Raw genomic sequence first — 17,629 nt, forward strand, 5'->3', positions numbered from 1 at the left:
ATGTCCAAATTCCTTTGGAAAAATAAACCCCCACGTATAAGCTTAAAAACACTACAAAAGACCAAGGATAAAGGAGGACTAGAACTGCCTAACTTTCAGCACTACTTCTTAGCCAACAGGCTTCAGTTTATCTCAGGATGGCTAAAACACACCCTCTTAGATGAACCTTGGCTAGATGTAGAACAAGCACTCTGCAATAATCTAGAGATCTCAGACCTACCATTTATCAGCTCAAACATCCAACGACATGAATGCTTTAAAAGCATCAACATCAGCTCTTCTCTGACAGCATGGTGGGAGTTTCTAAAATTGACGGCGTCTTCATTAATCCCATGCAAACGTACACCTATCTGGAACAACCCTGACATATTACAAAACAATAATATGATAAACTTTTCAGATTGGAGTGATAAAGGAATCAAATATTTAGAACATATACTAGAAGGAACAGAATTTATTTCATTTGACGGACTAGTTACACAATATGGGATCAACAAGAAAAGATTTTTAGAATATCAACAAATTAAATCCATAGTAAAAAAGAAATTTAAACCGGGTCAAGTTGAACTACAAACACCACCAAGTGTGGTTCAATTTCTTACTCTTAAACCCCCCAAATTACTATCCAAAATATACAGAATGCTTTCTAAAACAGATGAATCAATATCACTTCCTATTGCAAAATGGGAAGCGGATTTATCAGTTAACTTAGACCTAAACTTCTGGTCTCAGATTTGCTTAAAAACCTTTCATCTAATTAGAAATCCCAGTCTTCAATTAATTCAATACAAAATATTACATAGAGTACACTATACAGGTCATCGGATGTTCAAGATGGGCTTTACGTCTACCAACAACTGCTCACACTGCCAAACCAATTCACCGGACAATTATATCCACGCTCTTTGGTTCTGTCCACCAGTTCAGAAGTTTTGGCGCGAGATATGTGAAGACTTATCGAAGTGTCTGAAATGTAACATTCCAACTTCCCCCTTAGTGTGTTTGTTGGGCAGCTTAGATAATGTCACTTCAGAAAAGAATATCGCCCATATGGTTTTCACTGCCCAATGCATAGCCAAGAAAACAGTCCTCATGAACTGGAAAAATAAAAATAATCTTAATTCTAACCAATATAGAAATTATCTATTAGATTACATTAGTCTTGATACAGCCTCTGCCACCACATCAGATCAATTGCTCTGGGCTCCTTTGATCAGCTCCATCACCTAGTGGGGGTGGGGGGTCATAGTTTGGTCCCGCCTTCACTGTTGTGATTGGTGTGGGGGTAGGGACAGGCTTAGGGCGTCGGGGGGTTCCCCGGAGGCATCTTCCTTGGGGGGCTCAACCCGGGGTAGCGGTCATGTCCGGTTAGGGGCTCTGTTGGCTCTCCGGTGACTGTTTCCTCGCGGCTGCGTGCAGCGGGGCTAGGGGAGGGTCTGTGCTGACGGACGTGGGTTACTGACCTGGTAGCCTGGCTGCCCCTGGGTGGGTCCGGGATGGGCGTGAGGTTCTGGGGGCGCTCTGTCTCTGGGCTGGGACCCGGACTGGGCCTCGGGGGCTTGGGTCCTGGTTGGTGTGTTGCCGGGGTTGTGGGCGGGTGGGTGCATGGGGGCCCAGCCCTGGAGCAGGGTGCCGCCGGTGCGTCGAGCCACCTGGGGGGCTCTTCAACTGGTGGGGGAGATTGTCACATCTTGCAGGAGCTTTCCTCTCCTCAGGAGCTCCCTCTGCAGGAGGGGGAGATACAGGAGAGGTGGAGGAAGATCTCAGCCTGGGTGTTTATTGTCTTATGTAGTCTGGAAGATGAGTGGATGGTGGGGTGGGTGCAGTTTTCTCTGTGGTGGGGTTGGGTGGACTGTCCCAGGCTCTGTGGGGCCGGGCGGCGCTGCTGCACTGGGCCCGGTCTGGATGGGCCTGGGCCCCCTTTCCCTGGCGGGTCGCGGAGTATGGGGGTGCCTACTGGGGTCAGCGGGGGAGCTGGCCCCAGGGAGGGGTCACTTGCCCCTCCCTTCCTTCCCTCCCCCCCCATCTCCAGCTGCCTCCCTCTTCCCGCTCCACCACAACCACCCACACATGCAGGGCCTTGGAGTAGGGGTATGTCACCAGGGTGCAGAGGAGGCTACCCCCCCCTCTGTCCCCTTCTGGCTGCCTCTGCCTCAATTTTATCCCACAACTTAGACATTCACATTACTCACACTCTCATTACACATACATATAGGATCTTGGGGGTGGGCACGATACACGGAGTCCAAAGTACCATCAGGGTGTACACCCCACCCCTGGCATCGTTGCCCACCTCTCAATTTTAAATACACGTAGACATTGAGGGCTAGCAGGAGGGACCATGCGCTTACCTGCTGCTCTCTGGCAGGTAGCTCCATGCCCTCCTGGGTTTTAAATGCACCTTAGAACACACATGCATCAACATTACAATGAGCGGGTGGAGGGAGGTTTGGAGTCTTCTCTCACCCCCGTTCTCTGCGACCTGCTGGAGCAGGGGGGCTAGGAGGAGGAGTTGGCCGTCCGACTGCGGTCTGGAGTGTGGAGCCTTCCTGCTGCTGCGGAGTCGGGGCGGTCTGCCTCCCCCCACCGCAGGGAAAAGGGAAACACCACCTGGGTCTGGGTGCAGTTCCCCCCTCCAGGGGCGAGGGCACCTAGACCCGGTTTGTAGAGTACGCTTGGGGAGTGTGATCGTGTGTACAACGTCTCTTTATGTCTGTCTCCACGTTGGTTGAGTGTGGAGTAAGTGCATATGAGAGCATGAGGGTGGGAATGGATGTTTGTATCTGTGTGTGCCTGTATGTCTGTGTCTATATGTCAGGTTGGGTGTCAGGCGCCACCTCTCTGGGGACATCTCAGGCCCTCCAAGGTTTGGAGGCCTATCTCCCCCTACCACCACTTCCCCTGCCAGTGGCGGACCCCCTCAGACATCGGTGCGTTGGTGGTTCTTTGTGTCCAGGGATGGGCGTCCAGGTACACACCGGCTCACTCCTTGGCGGCCGCTTATCGGGGCCTGGAGCCTGGGGCTCGCTCGGGCCACTTCGGAGGTGGGGTGCCCCCGGCCTCTCGGCCTGGGGCTCGGTCACTCAGGCGCAGCTGGCTGCCGGCGGAGCTCACGGGCGCGTCACTGCAACTCCCCCTGGCTTCTGCTCCGCGGCTGCTGAGTGAGCCCTCATCTGGGACTCTCCTCAGCTCTTTCCGGGACAGTGGCGCAGCTGCCCCTCTGTTGGTCTTCCTTGGTCTCTTGTGTTCTGGGGGCCTCTGGATGTCTGGAGTTTTGATCTCCTCCACACCTGCTTCATGCCCTGGAGGACGGGGCTGTGGCCCCCCCACACCCTCTAGCAGATTATTACATGAAGGAACCTTTTAAAAAAACAAAAAACAAGCGCGTCCATGCTCACAGGTGTACACACGGGTGATCACACCCACAAACTACACCCTTTTTGGCTCCTACCTCAAAGCACACTGTGTTCTGTTGATCTTATGTGCTGCACAATAATGTTTAACATTTAGTATTTACTGTCATATTCCCATATATCATTGTGATGTTGTTTATTCTATTACTCTTGTTCTCTTCTGCTTGCTTTCTTTTTTCTTTCTCAGCAGGTGATCCAGGTGATTGATATATGCATTTTTTTTCTCTGCCCGTTCGGTTGGTTTTTGTCTTTTGCCCTTCTCCCCCGTCCCTCTTCTCAGCTGTTTCTCTTTCCCTCTTTCTTTCTCCCCTTCTTTCCCCCAGTCAAGTCTGTCCCGTATTCAGTAAGTGAAAATAAAATAAACAATAAAAGGTGAATCAAATGGACCATTACGGCAAGGCTGGGATGATCAGTTTGGTAAAGTAAATCCGTTGGGCATCTTTCTTTGCCTTTAGACAACAATTCTGATGGCAAAAGAGCCAAACGGGACAGGCCAAAAAAAAAAAAAAAAAAAAAAAAAAAAAAGCAAACATCACCAACCCAAAATTAGCAGCCGAAAGGTTAAGTCTGCAGCTCCACACTCTCATGTGAACCTCCAGTCTCTATTCTCCTGCTTCTGCCAAAAGCAAAACAAAGCAAAGCAAAGCATCCACCTTTCTCTTACCGGCATGGTGAATTGTTTGTCAACATTTACTCGTCCTAACCTTGCTCCAGTCTTTGTCTCATTGTAAAGTCAGTCAACACTTTAGTCCACATCATCAGTCCAGTCACAGTCCAGTCACACACATTCATGCACACGCATTCACACGAGATATTGCGGATAGTGGAGACTCACGCACAACCTATTCCAGTCTCCATCGCCAGCAAAATCATGTCATCATTTTTAAAAGAAAAAACCATTGTTTATGATTTTAGACTGGATTGACTCGCTTCATTTCTTTTAGACAGGAACTCACACGGTTCCCACAGGTAGCCTTTTCCTCAGCCCATTGTAATCTGGAAAAGCTCACCTTATATTTGCTCTCACAGAAATGTTTTACAGCGCTGTTAATTCGATCCACCAGGCCTGCTTACAACAAAGAATTAGAAAAAGAGAGCTGATTATTAACTCAAAGCACAAAACATCACCATAAGGGTGACACCTGACAGGTTTTCTCTAAGTGCACTGTGACAAAAATAATGGGCCCCTCCTAGACATGTCCATGTTTAAAACTCCCTCTATTGAACTAAGAAAACAACCCTAACCTAACTGACAGAATTAACCCATCACTAAAACAAAAACCCCAAAAATCTTAATCACAGAAAAATTTTGTTTACTAATCTAACAATAAGTTGTGGGAACTAGAACTTTCCGGGCCATAAAAGTTTTACCCTACTCCTTAACTAATACTTACATGGTCTGAAATCAGACTTAAAAATCACTTCCTCTGTTCATTTTCCCCACATTATATTTTATTGGTGGTTGCCCTCAGGTGCTTCACCCTCCTGGACAAGTCTGAGGTCAACTGACATAGTTTCACCTGCTAAATACACAGAAAATCTTGTTAAGAGCACAACAGTACTATTGCCCATTAAGCACTTTCTAAACACTTTATAACAATGTATCATTACTAAATTATAAATAAATAACTAAATTTCTTCTCCAGATCTGCACTACTGCACTTAGTCATAGACTTTATTTAATTGTCCTATACCTAGCTTCACTCATGCAGTCAGACAGGAAACTTGAGTTTTTTTTTTCTTTTCCTGTCCCGGCACGCACCCACGGTTCTGAAAACATTGCAAGCTAAAATACACATATAGTTCTGCTATACGTCACACACAGACACACAGTTTCGATCAAAACAACTCCTTCTGGTCTGACTAATGTGTGTGTGTGTGTGTTACTTAGTTCCGCTTTTTCTGTCTGGTTTCCTGTACTTTATTAATATGCCTCTGCAGCTCTGCACTAAACTTCCTGTTTCTTAACTTCCCCTTACAAAAGCCTCTGTTGCTAGGTGACCTGTCACCCTCTGACCTAGTTCTTTCTCACATCTGGCCTTGGTCTATAAAGGCCTCTATTATTAAAATACATAAAACAATACAATCAGAAAATAAGCACTAAGAATATATTTATTTCGTAACAAACACCACCAGAGCCCTAGAAAATGGCCTCACTACTCACTGGCACTTCACTACTGTGAATGTCTGGTTTAGTGTCTGCCTTTTCCACATTCTACACGCCACTAAACAATACAATTACACTTGTAAAATTATTGGATTAAATAACAACAAATAGGGCCATTTAAGAATATGAACAACCTTTGTGCAACTTCTTGATTGTGTGTGTAATAGAGAATTAATGACTTTGGTATAGCTGGAAAAATATTAATCAATTTCACCTTACAGAATCCATTTCTTAGAATTTCAATATTATAAAAATTCAAATGACACCTATTCCCAGTTGTAAACAATTATTTTGTTATAATTAAGTTAGATAATTTGCAATATTTGCAACAAACCACAACTTGTTTTCTATGACTATAAGAGATGCTGTAAGATGGGTGTGGATTTATAGTTCATAATAGCACAGAAACAACACTATTGAAGGTTACTATTGATCTTCTGTCACAAACAAGGATGCAGTGGACTCAAGAGCAGACTCAATTGCTCGAACTATGTACAATTTATTGAAAGGAAAAGGAACTTAAACAAGACTGGGTCTAACAGAAATCATTCGCAGGAACTGAGGGAGGCCCGAGGGCGGAGAAACGGATGTTGAACACAAGGAGAACACGGGCGGGAACTTCTGCAAACACAGGAGAAGGGTTTTACTGAATGGGATTCAATTAAAGGGCAGAAGTGAGTGGTACTAGTGGAGAGTCTTGTGCTTACTTGAAAACACCGGCTATTAGGCGGGGAAGGGGTTGCCGTGGGAGCGTCCCAGGGATGGTTGAGAGTGTGGGGAAGCTGGTCCAGGTTCCAAGGTGTCCAGGGAAGTTAAAGTACGGGCTGGAGGGCAGGCTGAGGAGAAGGTGAGTGTGTGGTCCTAGGGTTCTAGGCAGACTGGAGAACGGGATCGAAACAGAACCAGCACTGTTGATGAGTACGACGGGTGATGAATCTGGAGAACACAGGAGACGGAGAACACATTAACCCACGATCCAGGCACACAGAGTCCGAGCACAGAGGAGGCCAAGTTTACCACGGGTGGTAGCAGGACGAACTGGCGAGGAGTGGCAGGCAGTGCTGGCTTAAAAACCCTCTAGATGGAGCCCCAGAAATTGGAAGCAGGTGATGAGCTGGCCAACTCCACCCCAGGGGACGGACAACAGGAACCTGGACCACACCTGACCAGACACTCCCACTGCATATGACAGTATCCCCTCCTCAAGGGTTGCCTCCCGGCGACCATCCGGACTGGGCCCTGCGAAGGGAGGTGTGAAAGTCAGAAATCAGGGACGGGTCCAGGATGAGTGACCGGGGAACCCAAGAATGCTCTTCAGGGCCGTAACCCTCCCAGTCCACCAGGTATTGGGCACCACGACCGCGGCGGCGCACGTCAACGATCCTCCTGACCGAGTAGGCCGGGTGACCGTCAATGAGCTGGGCGGGGGGCGGGGGAACGGACGGTGGGCACAGAGGACTGCTACGGACCGGTTTGACCTGAGAGACATGAAACATCGGGTGGATGCGCCAGGAAGCCGGAAGCCTGAGTCGGACTGCCGAGGGACTGATGACAGCAGCAATCTCGTAGGGGCCAATGTAACGGGGTGCCAATTTCCGAGAAAGCGACCTTAAGGGAATGTCCTTAGCACAGAGCCAAACCCTTTGTCCAGGTTGATAAGCTGGGGCAACAGAGCGGTGGCGATCCGCATAGTCCCGTTGACGGTCGACAGTCAGCCTGTCGAACCTTCTGCCACACCGGCCGGCAGCGTCGAAGGTGGTGCTGGACAGAAGGAACGGCCAGTTCTGTCTCATTCTCTGGGAACAACGGTGGCTGATAACCTAGTGAGGCTTCAAAGGGTGACAAACCTGTCGCCGAGGATGTGAGAGAATTATGGGCGTATTCCACCCAAGGTAACCTTGGCACCTAGGGCCGAACAAAAGGTTCTCCACACTTGGGAGATAAACTGGGGCCCCCTGTCAGAAACAATTTCCGAGGGTATGCCATGAAGTCGGAACACATGGTCTGTAAGAATCTGGGTGGTCTCAGTAGCTGTTGATAACTTTTCTAGGGCTATGAAATGGGCCGCTTTGGAGAACCGATCGACTATGGACAGGATCACCGTCTTCCCTGAGGAAGCTGGGAGGCCGGCAACAAAATCCAATGCAATATAAGACCAGGGACTATGTGGGGTACTCAGTGGTTCGAGTAAGCTAGACGGGTGCCGATTGGAGGTCTTACTACGGGCACAAACGGAACAGGCTGCCACATAATCCTTTACATCCTTGTCCATGGAATGCCACCAGAAATACCTCTTCAATAGTGCTGTAGTTCTACTCACTCCCGGGTGGCAAGTGAACCTTGCTGTGTGGATCCAGTGGATCACAGCTGACCGGGCGGCAGGAGGAACAAAACGCCGACCGGGTGGGCCAATTCCTGGATCGGGTTCACCTCGTAGACCCTGGCGTATGGCCTCCTCCACATCCCAGGCGAGGGAGCCAATTCTGCAGGTGGAAGGGAGAATGAGCTCAGGGCCCCGGGGTTCTGAGTCCGAGGAGTACTGGCGGGACAGAGCATCAGGTTTGAGATTCCTGGAACCTGGGCGATAGGAAATGTCAAAGTTAAATCGGGTAAAGACGAGAGACCACCGAGCCTGGCGAGAGTTCAGTCTTTTTGCGTATTTGAGATAAGTTAGATTCTTGTGATCTGTCCAAATTATAAACGGATGTTTAGTTCCCTCCAGCCAGTGGCGCCACTCCTCTAAAGATAATTTAATGGCTAGAAGCTCTCTATCCCCCACGTCATAATTCTGTTCGGCAGGAGAAAGGCATCGAGAAAAATAGGCACAGGGCTGGAGCTTACCATGTGGACCAGACCTTTGTGACAGCACAGCCCCCACCCCACATTTGAAGCGTCAACCTCCACTATGAACTACTTACTTGTGTCAGGATGGATTAGAATGGGAGCTGATGTGAAGAGCTGTTTGAGCGTGGTGAAGGCTGAGTGAGTCTCGGGGGACCAAATGAAGGGAATCTTTGAGGAAGTGAGGCGAGTGAGAGGTGCAGCTACCTGGCTGTAGTTTCTGACATAGCGCCTGTAAAAATTTGCGAAACTAAGGAACTGTTGTAGCTGTCTGCGTGAATCAAGGATGGGCCACTCCACCACTGCCTTGATCTTTACAGGGTCCGTCTTCACCTGCCCTCCCGCCAGTAGGTAGCCCAGAAATGAGACAGACGAGGTGTGGAATTCGCATTTCTTGGCCTTTACATAGAGACGGTTCTCCAATAGTCGCTGCAGTACGCTTCGGACATGGACCTGATGTTCTTCGAGAGACTTTGAAAAAAATCAAAATGTCATCCAGGTAAACAAAAACAAAAACATTCAGGAAATCTCTGAGCACGTCATTCACAAGTGCTTGAAAGACTGCAGGGGCTTTAGAGAGGCCAAATGGCATTACCAGATATTCAAAATGCCCCAGGGGAGTGTTGAAAGCAGTCTTCCATTCGTCTCCCTCCCTTATGCGGATGAGGTGTTATGCATTTCTCAAGTCCAGTTTGGAGAAGATAGTAGCACCATGAAGGGGTTCGAAAGCTGAATTGATCAAAGGCAGGGGGTATTTGTTCTTTATTGTGATCGCATTAAGTCCTCTGTAATCTATGCACGGCTGGAGCGACTTATCTTTCTTAGAAACGAAAAAGAAACCCGCGGCCACTGGCGAGGAGGAAGGACGAATGAGACCGGCTGCTAGCGATTCCCGGATGTACTTCTCCATAGCCCCCCTCTCAGGACAGGACAGGTTATAAAGGCGGTTGGAGGGCAAAGGAGCACCAGGAAGGAGGTCAATGGCGCAATCATAAGGTCGATGAGGGTGCAGCGACTGAGCTCTGTCTTTACTAAACACCTCTTGTAGATCATGATATTCAGGAGGGACAGCGGTAAGGTCAGGAGTGGAAACAACCAATGGAGGAGAATTAGAAGCCTCCGAGGGCAAGTTGGCAAGTCAAAACAAACTCCAACTTGGTACTCTTTTCCCTGTCCAGTCGATGTGTGGATTATGCTTCTGCATCCACGGAAAACCGAGGATTACTGGCACGTCAAGGGAAGAAGTGGTAAAGAGGGTTATATTTTCCTGATGATTGCCTGCCAGCAGAGGCTGGAATTGGAGGCTCGAGCAGAGTGATGGGCAAGTTCAAAGATTTAGCCACCTCAGTGTCTATTAAATTTTGCTCTGACCCAGAGTCCACGAGAGCATGAAAAGAATGAGCCTTAGTACTAGCTATCAAAGAAACTGACAGCAAAAAACGGGGTTTATCTGTCATGGTCCTGAGTCTGAGGACTCGGTGTTTTGTGTTTCTTTATATTATTCTTTGTTCTCGGTTATTCTGTTTTGTCTTTTGTTTAGGTTTGCTATGTGTTAGTGTTTTTGTTTCATGCCTGCCTGTGTTCTCTCTGTCTGTCCATGGTGTTATTGTGTCTGCTCATGAGTCTGCCTGTCAAGTTCAGTGTCCTGTCTGGTTCTCTGTGTCTGTTAGTTTCCTGTTTTATTCTGAAAGTTCATGTCTCATGTCAGTGTGTTCAGTTTTACCTCTCCCCTGTCTCGTTAGCCTAATTGTGCCCAGCTGTGTCTCCCTTCTGTGGCCCATTCCCTGATTACTCCCCGTGTATTTAAGCCCTGTGTTTTCCTGTGCTCTCTGTTGCGTCGTCTGTTTAATTCCATGTCAGTCTGCATTATTCTATGTTACCCGGTACTCGTTCTGCGTCTCTCTGCCATCTCTCTTTGTGCATTTTGCTCCTCCTCCCGTGAGTGTCTGGTTTAAGTTTTGTTCGTTAGTTTTCCCAGTTTAGGTTTCTTTACTCCCCGCTCTGCTCTTCCTGTTTTGTCACCTTCTCACCGCTGTAAATAAACACTCACTCGCACCCCAGCCAGTACCTGCATTTTGGATCCTTTTTTAAATACACCACACGACTGCCCCCAGCCGTGACATTATCTCCTTTGAAAACACTGCCCACCTTTAACCCCGGACTTACCGGCGGGCCACGCCTTTTGGCCGGACCAGGCAGATGCGATGCGATGGCCGCTTCCTCCGCAGTAGAAAACACTCTGCGGCTCGGAAACGCCGTTCCTGCTCCTCAGGAGTGAGCCGTGAGCGGCCGATCTGCATAGGCTCTGGGGAAGGAGCGCGAGGACGGGCGGATGTTGTTACCAGCAGTGGCGGGGGTAACGTGGAAATGGTCGCGGGCCGAAACAGAGACGGAGAGGGCTTGGAACGTCTCTCAGCGTCTCTTTCCCTCAGTCGATTATCAATCCTGAGAGCGAGAGAGGCGAGTGCTTTGAACGTGGCCGGCTCGTCGTGTACAGCTAGCTGATCTTTCATCTGTTCGCTAAGGGACACTAGAAAAATACCCCGCAGCGCGGCGTCTGGCCAACCCCGTTTCTACAGCGGCGGTGCGGAACTCAATCGAATATTCCGCAACACTGCGTTTCCCCTGACAGAGTCCCAACAGCCTCTTAGCTGCAGTACCCTCAGAAATCGGGTGAGCGAATGTAGCCTTAAATTCCTCGAGGAATTCCTCATAGGAGCTTGAGGCAATCAGGTGAGAAGACAAAAACGCCTCAGCCCACGCGAGCGCCTTACCCCTTAGCAACCCAACAAAATGGGAAATCTTGGCAGCATCATTTGGGAAAGCGTGTGGCATGCGACTGAAGAACACCAAACACTGAAAAAGGAAGCCCCCACACTGACCCAACTCTCCGTGGAAAGGCTCAGGTGGAGGGGAGGAAATGCCCCAATAAACTGATTCTATCATAGTGGGTGCAGGCGACAGTCCCGGCTGACTGGGGGGGAACGGGCGGATTCGGCTGACTGATTTCTGAAAGCCTGGTGAGTATTTCCTCTTGCTTTTCACTAATAGTGTTACACTGGTCCACTAGGGACGTCAATGTCTGTTCATGCCGTCCTAACACCGCGCCCTGTTATTTATGACGGCGCGAATTGGGTCCGCTGAGTCCATTATTGGCCAGTTCGTTCTGTCACAAATAAGGATGCAGTGGACTCAAGAGCAGACTCAATTGCTCGAACTATGTACAATTTATTGAAAGGAAAAGGAACTTAAACAAGACTGGGTCTAACAGAAATCATTCGCAGGAACTGAGGGAGGCCCGAGGGCGGAGAAACGGATGTTGAACACAAGGAGAACACGGGCGGGAACTTCTGCAAACACAGGAGAAGGGTTTTACTGAATGGGATTCAATTAAAGGGCAGAAGTGAGTGGTACTAGTGGAGAGTCTTGTGCTTACTTGAAAACACCGGCTATTAGGCGGGGAAGGGGTTGCCGTGGGAGCGTCCCAGGGATGGTTGAGAGTGTGGGGAAGCTGGTCCAGGTTCCAAGGTGTCCAGGGAAGTTAAAGTACGGGCTGGAGGGCAGGCTGAGGAGAAGATGAGTGTGTGGTCCTAGGGTTCTAGGCAGACTGGAGAACGGGATTGAAACAGAACCAGCGCTGCTGATGAGTACGACGGGTGATGAATCTGGAGAACACAGGAGACGGAGAACACATTAACCCATGATCCAGGCACACAGAGTCCAAGCACAGAGGAGGCCAAGTTTACCAGGACGAACTGGCGAGGAGTGGCAGGCAGTGCTAGCTTAAAAACCCTCTAGGTGGAGCCCTGGAAATTGGAAGCAGGTGATGAGCTTGCCAACTCCACCCCAGGGGACGGACAACAGGAACCTGGACCACACCTGACCAGACACTCCCACAGCACATGACATCTTCTTATGGCCTCAGATAATAATGGTAAATGGTAAATGGCCTGTTTTTATATAGCGCTTTACTAGTCCCTAAGGACCCCAAAGCGCTTTACATATCCAGTCATCCACCCATTCACGCACACATTCACACACTTGTGATGGCAAGCTACATTGTAGCCACAGCCACCCTGGGGCGCACTGACAGAGGCGAGGCTGCCGGACACTGGCGCCACCGGGCCCTCTGACCACCACCAGTAGGCAATGGGTGAAGTGTCTTGCCCAAGGACACAACGACAGAGACTGTCCAAGCCGGGGCTCGAACCGGCAACCTTCCGATTACAAGGCGAACTCCCAACTCTTGAGCCACGATCGCCCCTTTACTGTGTTTGTCTTGCTATACCAAAGTGCAGCATTAAGTGCCCTTGATCATTACATTTTACTACAGACACATAGAATACATCATTGGTATTAACAGAAATGGTTTGAACCCTGTGAAAGTATGTCGTTCCACAGGGTTGCATACTGGAGCCAGTTCGTTTTAATTTATAGCATACATTTTCATTGCTTTGGGGATGATACCCAACTTTTTATATCCACTGAGCCAAATGCCACACACCAGTTAATTAAACTGCAGGGATGTCTTAAGGACATAAACACCTTGATGACCTCTAATGTGCTGGTTCTAAATATAGCATATATAACAGAGATTATTGTCCTCAGCGATGAAAATCTTAGAAACATGGCGTCTCACCAGATACTTCCTTTGGATGACATTAAATCAACATTACAGTAACACTGTGAATCTTGAAATTGTTGATACTAAACTAGAAATAACTTTGTCCTCTCCTGTAGCTTGTGTTTTGTCCTGTTTGTTATTTTTGATCTCTCAAGACTTTTTCTTTCTTTTCTCCTTTCTAATTACTCTACAACTGGTCAAAGCAGATAGCTGCCCGTCCCTCAGTCTGGTTCTGTTGAAAGTCACGTCCTAAAGGGTGTTCTTCACTGTCATCAAGTGCTGCTCACAGGGGACTAAGTAAATGTTGAAATTCAATGCTTAACCTTCCTGCCTTCTTGGGACCTTTTTGTGCCACTGCTATGTGTTAAATGGCTGCCATTTCCACTGTGTTCAGTGGAATATAACCAAACTTGCCACAGGATAGTTTTTACCTGTCAATGTTAATATTCCAGTGTGAATTCCTTAAATCAGCCTAAAATGGCTGAGCAGCAGAAATCCCCACACCCATCACCCTGGGGACCATTTTCTGCCCATTGACTTCCATTATAAACGCTATTTTTCAACCCCAAATTATCATCATATGATTTTATTTTTTCTTCTTTTCTTGGATGTCAATGAAGACTCAGGGCCTTGAAGTTTTAATTTTTAAATTGCAAAAAAAATGCAAAAAAAATAATGGCAGGTCAAAATGTATGTTGGTGCCAATCTTTGGTCCATCTAAAGGCCTACTTATAATGACAATCACATATTACTTCAACTGGTTTTTTGTGGAAATATTTAGTTTCGTTTTTTGGTTTTTGGGGCTTATAACACAGGGCGCTCATGTAATAACACTGGGATTTGAAGGGTTAAAACAACGAAAATATAATTAAAACTTTACATGAATATTTCAGGGAGAAGTAGTTTTACAAGGTTGGCTAATTTAAAGTGGAATAAAATATGGATATATGGTCTTTTTATGGCGTGGCTGAGAATGGTCCCTAGGGTGATGGGTGTGAGTTTTTTAAAGGATGGCAGGAGGGTTAATATTGTAGGATTTTGCTTTATAAATCAATTTTAGGCTGCTGTTTTCATCTCTTGTGGTTTGTGGCTTATGGATGACATTGTATCTCAATATTTAAAAATAAAACATTCAGGGAGCAGTTCATAGATTGATTGCTGTTTTGTGTGTTCACAGGCTGTCAGGCTGTTTGATCACAGAGGAAGGCTGTACTTCTCTGGCTTCAGCTCTGAGCTCTAACCCCTCTCATTTGAAGGAGTTGGATCTGAGCTATAATCATCCAGGAGACTCAGGAATGAAGATGCTTTCAGCTGGACTGAAGCATCCACAATGGAGACTGGGCACTCTCAGGTATGTAAAGAATGCCTGATAGAGGAGGAAGAGCTGAAAACACTTTGTTTCTTGACTGTTTGTGTGACTCTGAGATGAACAATGACACAGCTCTCTGTGTCTAAAGTGAAAACAGCAGAAATTGATGGGTTTACGGTAGAATTTAGAAGTTTTTTAAAATGATGTCAGACAGCTGTTTTACAATAATTTCATAGAATATATATCAGAAAGAAACCACTCTCTCTCCCAAAGAAAACCTCCTAATATAAAACAAGGGCTCATGAAGAGAATCATTGATATTCTCTTCACTTGAAGCACTCTTCTTATTATCAATACACCAATTAGTAAAATGGTGGAGCCATGATTTCACTACAGTGGGGCAAAAAAGTATTTAGTCAGCCACCGATTGTGCAAGTTCCCCCACTTAAAATGATGACAGAGTTCAGTAATTTGCACCAGAGGTACACTTCAACTGTGAGAGACAGAATGTGAAAAAAAATATCCATGAATTCACATGGTAGGATTTGTAAAGAATTTATTCGTAAATTAGGGTGGAAAATAAGTATTTGGTCACCTCAAACATGGAAAATCTCTGGCTCTCACAGACCTGTAACGTCTTCTGTAAGACGCTTTTCTGTCCCCCACTCGTTACCTGTATGAATGGCACCTGTTTGAACTCATCATCTGTATAAAAGACACCTGTCCACAGCCTCAAACAGTCAGACTCCAAACTCCGCCATGGCCAAGACCAAAGAGCTTTTGAAGGACACCAGGAAAAGTATTGTAGACCTGCACCAGACTGGGAAGAGTGAATCTACAATAGGCAAGGAGCTTGGTGTGAAAAAATCAACTGTGGGAGCAATCATCAGAAAATGGAAGACATACAAGACCACTGATAATCTCCCACGATCTGGGGCTCCACGCAAGATCTCATCCCGTGGGGTCAAAATGATCATGAGAACAGTGAGCAAAGATCCCAGAACCACACGGGGGGACCTGGTGAATGACCTGCAGAGAGCGGGGACCAAAGTAACAAAGGTCACCATCAGTAACACACTACAACGGCAGGGAATCAAATCCCGCAGTGCCAGACGTGTTCCGCTGCTGAAGCCAGTGCATGTCCAGGCCCGTCTGAAGTTTGCCAGAGAGCACATGGATGATACAGCAGAGGATTGGGAGAATGTCATGTGGTCAGATGAAACCAAAGTAGAACTTTTTGGTATAAACTCAACTCGTCGTGTTTGGAAGACGAAGAATACTGAGTTGCATCCCAAGAACACCATACCTACTGTGAAGCATGGGGGTGGAAACATCATGCTATGGGGCTGTTTTTCTGCCAAGGGGACAGGACGACTGATCCGTGTTAAGGACAGAATGAATGGGGCCATGTATCGTGAGATTTTGAGCCAAAACCTCCTTCCATCAGTGAGAACTTTGAAGATGAAACGAGGCTGGCTCTTCCAACATGACAATGATCCAAAACACACCACCCGGGCAACAAAGGAGTGGCTCCGTAAGAAGCATTTGAAAGTCCTGGAGTGGCCTAGCCAGTCTCCAGACCTCAACCCCATAGAAAATCTGTGGCGGGAGTTGAAAGTCCGTGTTGCTCGGCGACAGCCCCAAAACATCACTGCTCTCGAGAAGATCTGCATGGAGGAATGGGCCAAAATACCAGCTACTGTGTGTGCAAACCTGGTAAAGACCTATAGTAAACGTTTGACCTCTGTTATTGCCAACAAAGGTTATGTTACAAAGTATTGAGTTGTATTTTTGTTATTGACCAAATACTTATTTTCCACCCTGATTTAGGAATAAATTCTTTACAAATCCTACCATGTGAATTCATGGATTTTTTTTCACATTCTGTCTCTCACAGTTGAAGTGTACCTCTGGTGCAAATTACTGACCTCTGTCATCATTTTAGGTGGAGGAACTTGCACAATCGGTGGCTGACTAAATACTTTTTTGCCCCACTGTATATAAATGTATTGCTGTGACAACCAATCCAACAACTGATTCAAAAAATTGACAGAGCCAGGATCAGTCCAAATGATCAGCAGTTTCAGCCATAGCGATAACATGATAACATGTAATCTCCATGTGTGCATGCTGAAAGAGACTGTGCTGGTCTGACTCCCCTCCTTCTTTCAGGGTGGAGCCTGCTGGAGTCCGATGGTTGACACCAGGTCTGAGGAAGTGTAAGTGTGCTTTTAATGTCATTCATGAAAACAAAGCAGCACACATTCAACCATCTTCAAACTGTCACATCACTGATTCACATCTCTGATGTCAGGAGTCATCATCAAAGTGTCAATCAATAAACAGATGATGGATCAATAACTGCAGCTGGATTGTGTTTGTTCTCTCCATCAGATTCCTGTCAACTCACAGTTGACACAAACACAGTAAATAAAAACCTCAGACTGTCTGACGACAACAGGAAGGTGACATATGTGTTGGAAAAGGTTCAATCATATCCTAATCATATGGACAGATTTATTGACCGGTGTCCTCAGCTGCTTTGTAGAGATGGTCTGACTGGTCGCTGTTACTGGGAGGTTGAGTGGAGTGGAAAGGTTTGGATATCAGTGAGTTACAGAGGAATCAGAAAGAAAGGAAAGGTTAATGATTGTGTGTTTGGATGGAATGATCAATCCTGGAGTCTGAAGTGCACAGATGATGGTCCTCTTTCTTTCTGGCACAATAAAAGCCAAATACCAGCCATCTCCTCCTCTTCCTCCTCCTCCTCTTCCTCCCCCTCTAACAGAGTAGCAGTGTATGTGGACTGTCCTGCTGGCACTCTGTCCTTTTACAGAGTCTCCTCTGACACTCTGATCCACCTCCACACCTTCAACACCACATTCACTGAAACTCTTTATCCTGGGTTTGGCGCAGGGCTCATGGATGATTTGTTGGGATTTTCCTACTACCGTGGTTCCTCAGTGTCTTTGTGCTGAGTTGAATGTAAAGAGTGTCCTGCTGTTAGAGAAGCACTCTGACTGTTGAACAGATAGTTCAGTCTGTACATGTCTGTCTCTCTCACTCAGGAACACATTTTCAGATTCATGGGTTCAATCAGTTGATGTTTTAAACTGTTCTAAATGATTCCTTGCAAACTTCTTCTTCAGTCTTTTAACGATGGAAGCTACGATTATTCCAGGATCCACGTGTTTTTTTCCCTGTATTTTTTCCCCTTAAAGCTTCACAGTGAGTATCACAGTGTTGAATGGACTCCCCACACACAATGGTTGTGC

The 17,629-nt window shown here is 47.0% G+C and overlaps 1 protein-coding gene and 1 long non-coding RNA gene across 2 annotated transcripts in view; one reads left to right on the top strand and one right to left on the bottom strand.

The window, feature by feature from the left end:
* Positions 1 to 17,417, top strand: part of LOC113015857 (NACHT, LRR and PYD domains-containing protein 3-like) — a gene marked incomplete at its 5' end in the record, with an annotated part of 39,547 nt that extends 22,130 nt beyond the window's left edge. Inside the window, 3 exons of the mRNA XM_026158212.1 lie at positions 14,223 to 14,396; positions 16,527 to 16,573; positions 16,749 to 17,417. Coding sequence (XP_026013997.1) covers positions 14,223 to 14,396; positions 16,527 to 16,573; positions 16,749 to 17,332 — 805 coding nt within the window. The remainder of the gene's footprint in view (positions 1 to 14,222; positions 14,397 to 16,526; positions 16,574 to 16,748) is intronic.
* On the bottom strand, positions 11,621 to 12,376 carry LOC113015948 (uncharacterized). Its single transcript, XR_003271180.1, has 2 exons — positions 11,858 to 12,376; positions 11,621 to 11,771 (listed from the first exon to the last, which is right to left on the bottom strand). It is a non-coding gene; the product is annotated as an uncharacterized LOC113015948 (long non-coding RNA).
* Positions 17,418 to 17,629: the final 212 nt, after the last annotated feature.

Source organism: Astatotilapia calliptera, chromosome 23 (assembly GCF_900246225.1).
Source record: "Astatotilapia calliptera chromosome 23, fAstCal1.2, whole genome shotgun sequence".
Taxonomy (NCBI): Eukaryota; Metazoa; Chordata; class Actinopteri; order Cichliformes; family Cichlidae; genus Astatotilapia; species Astatotilapia calliptera.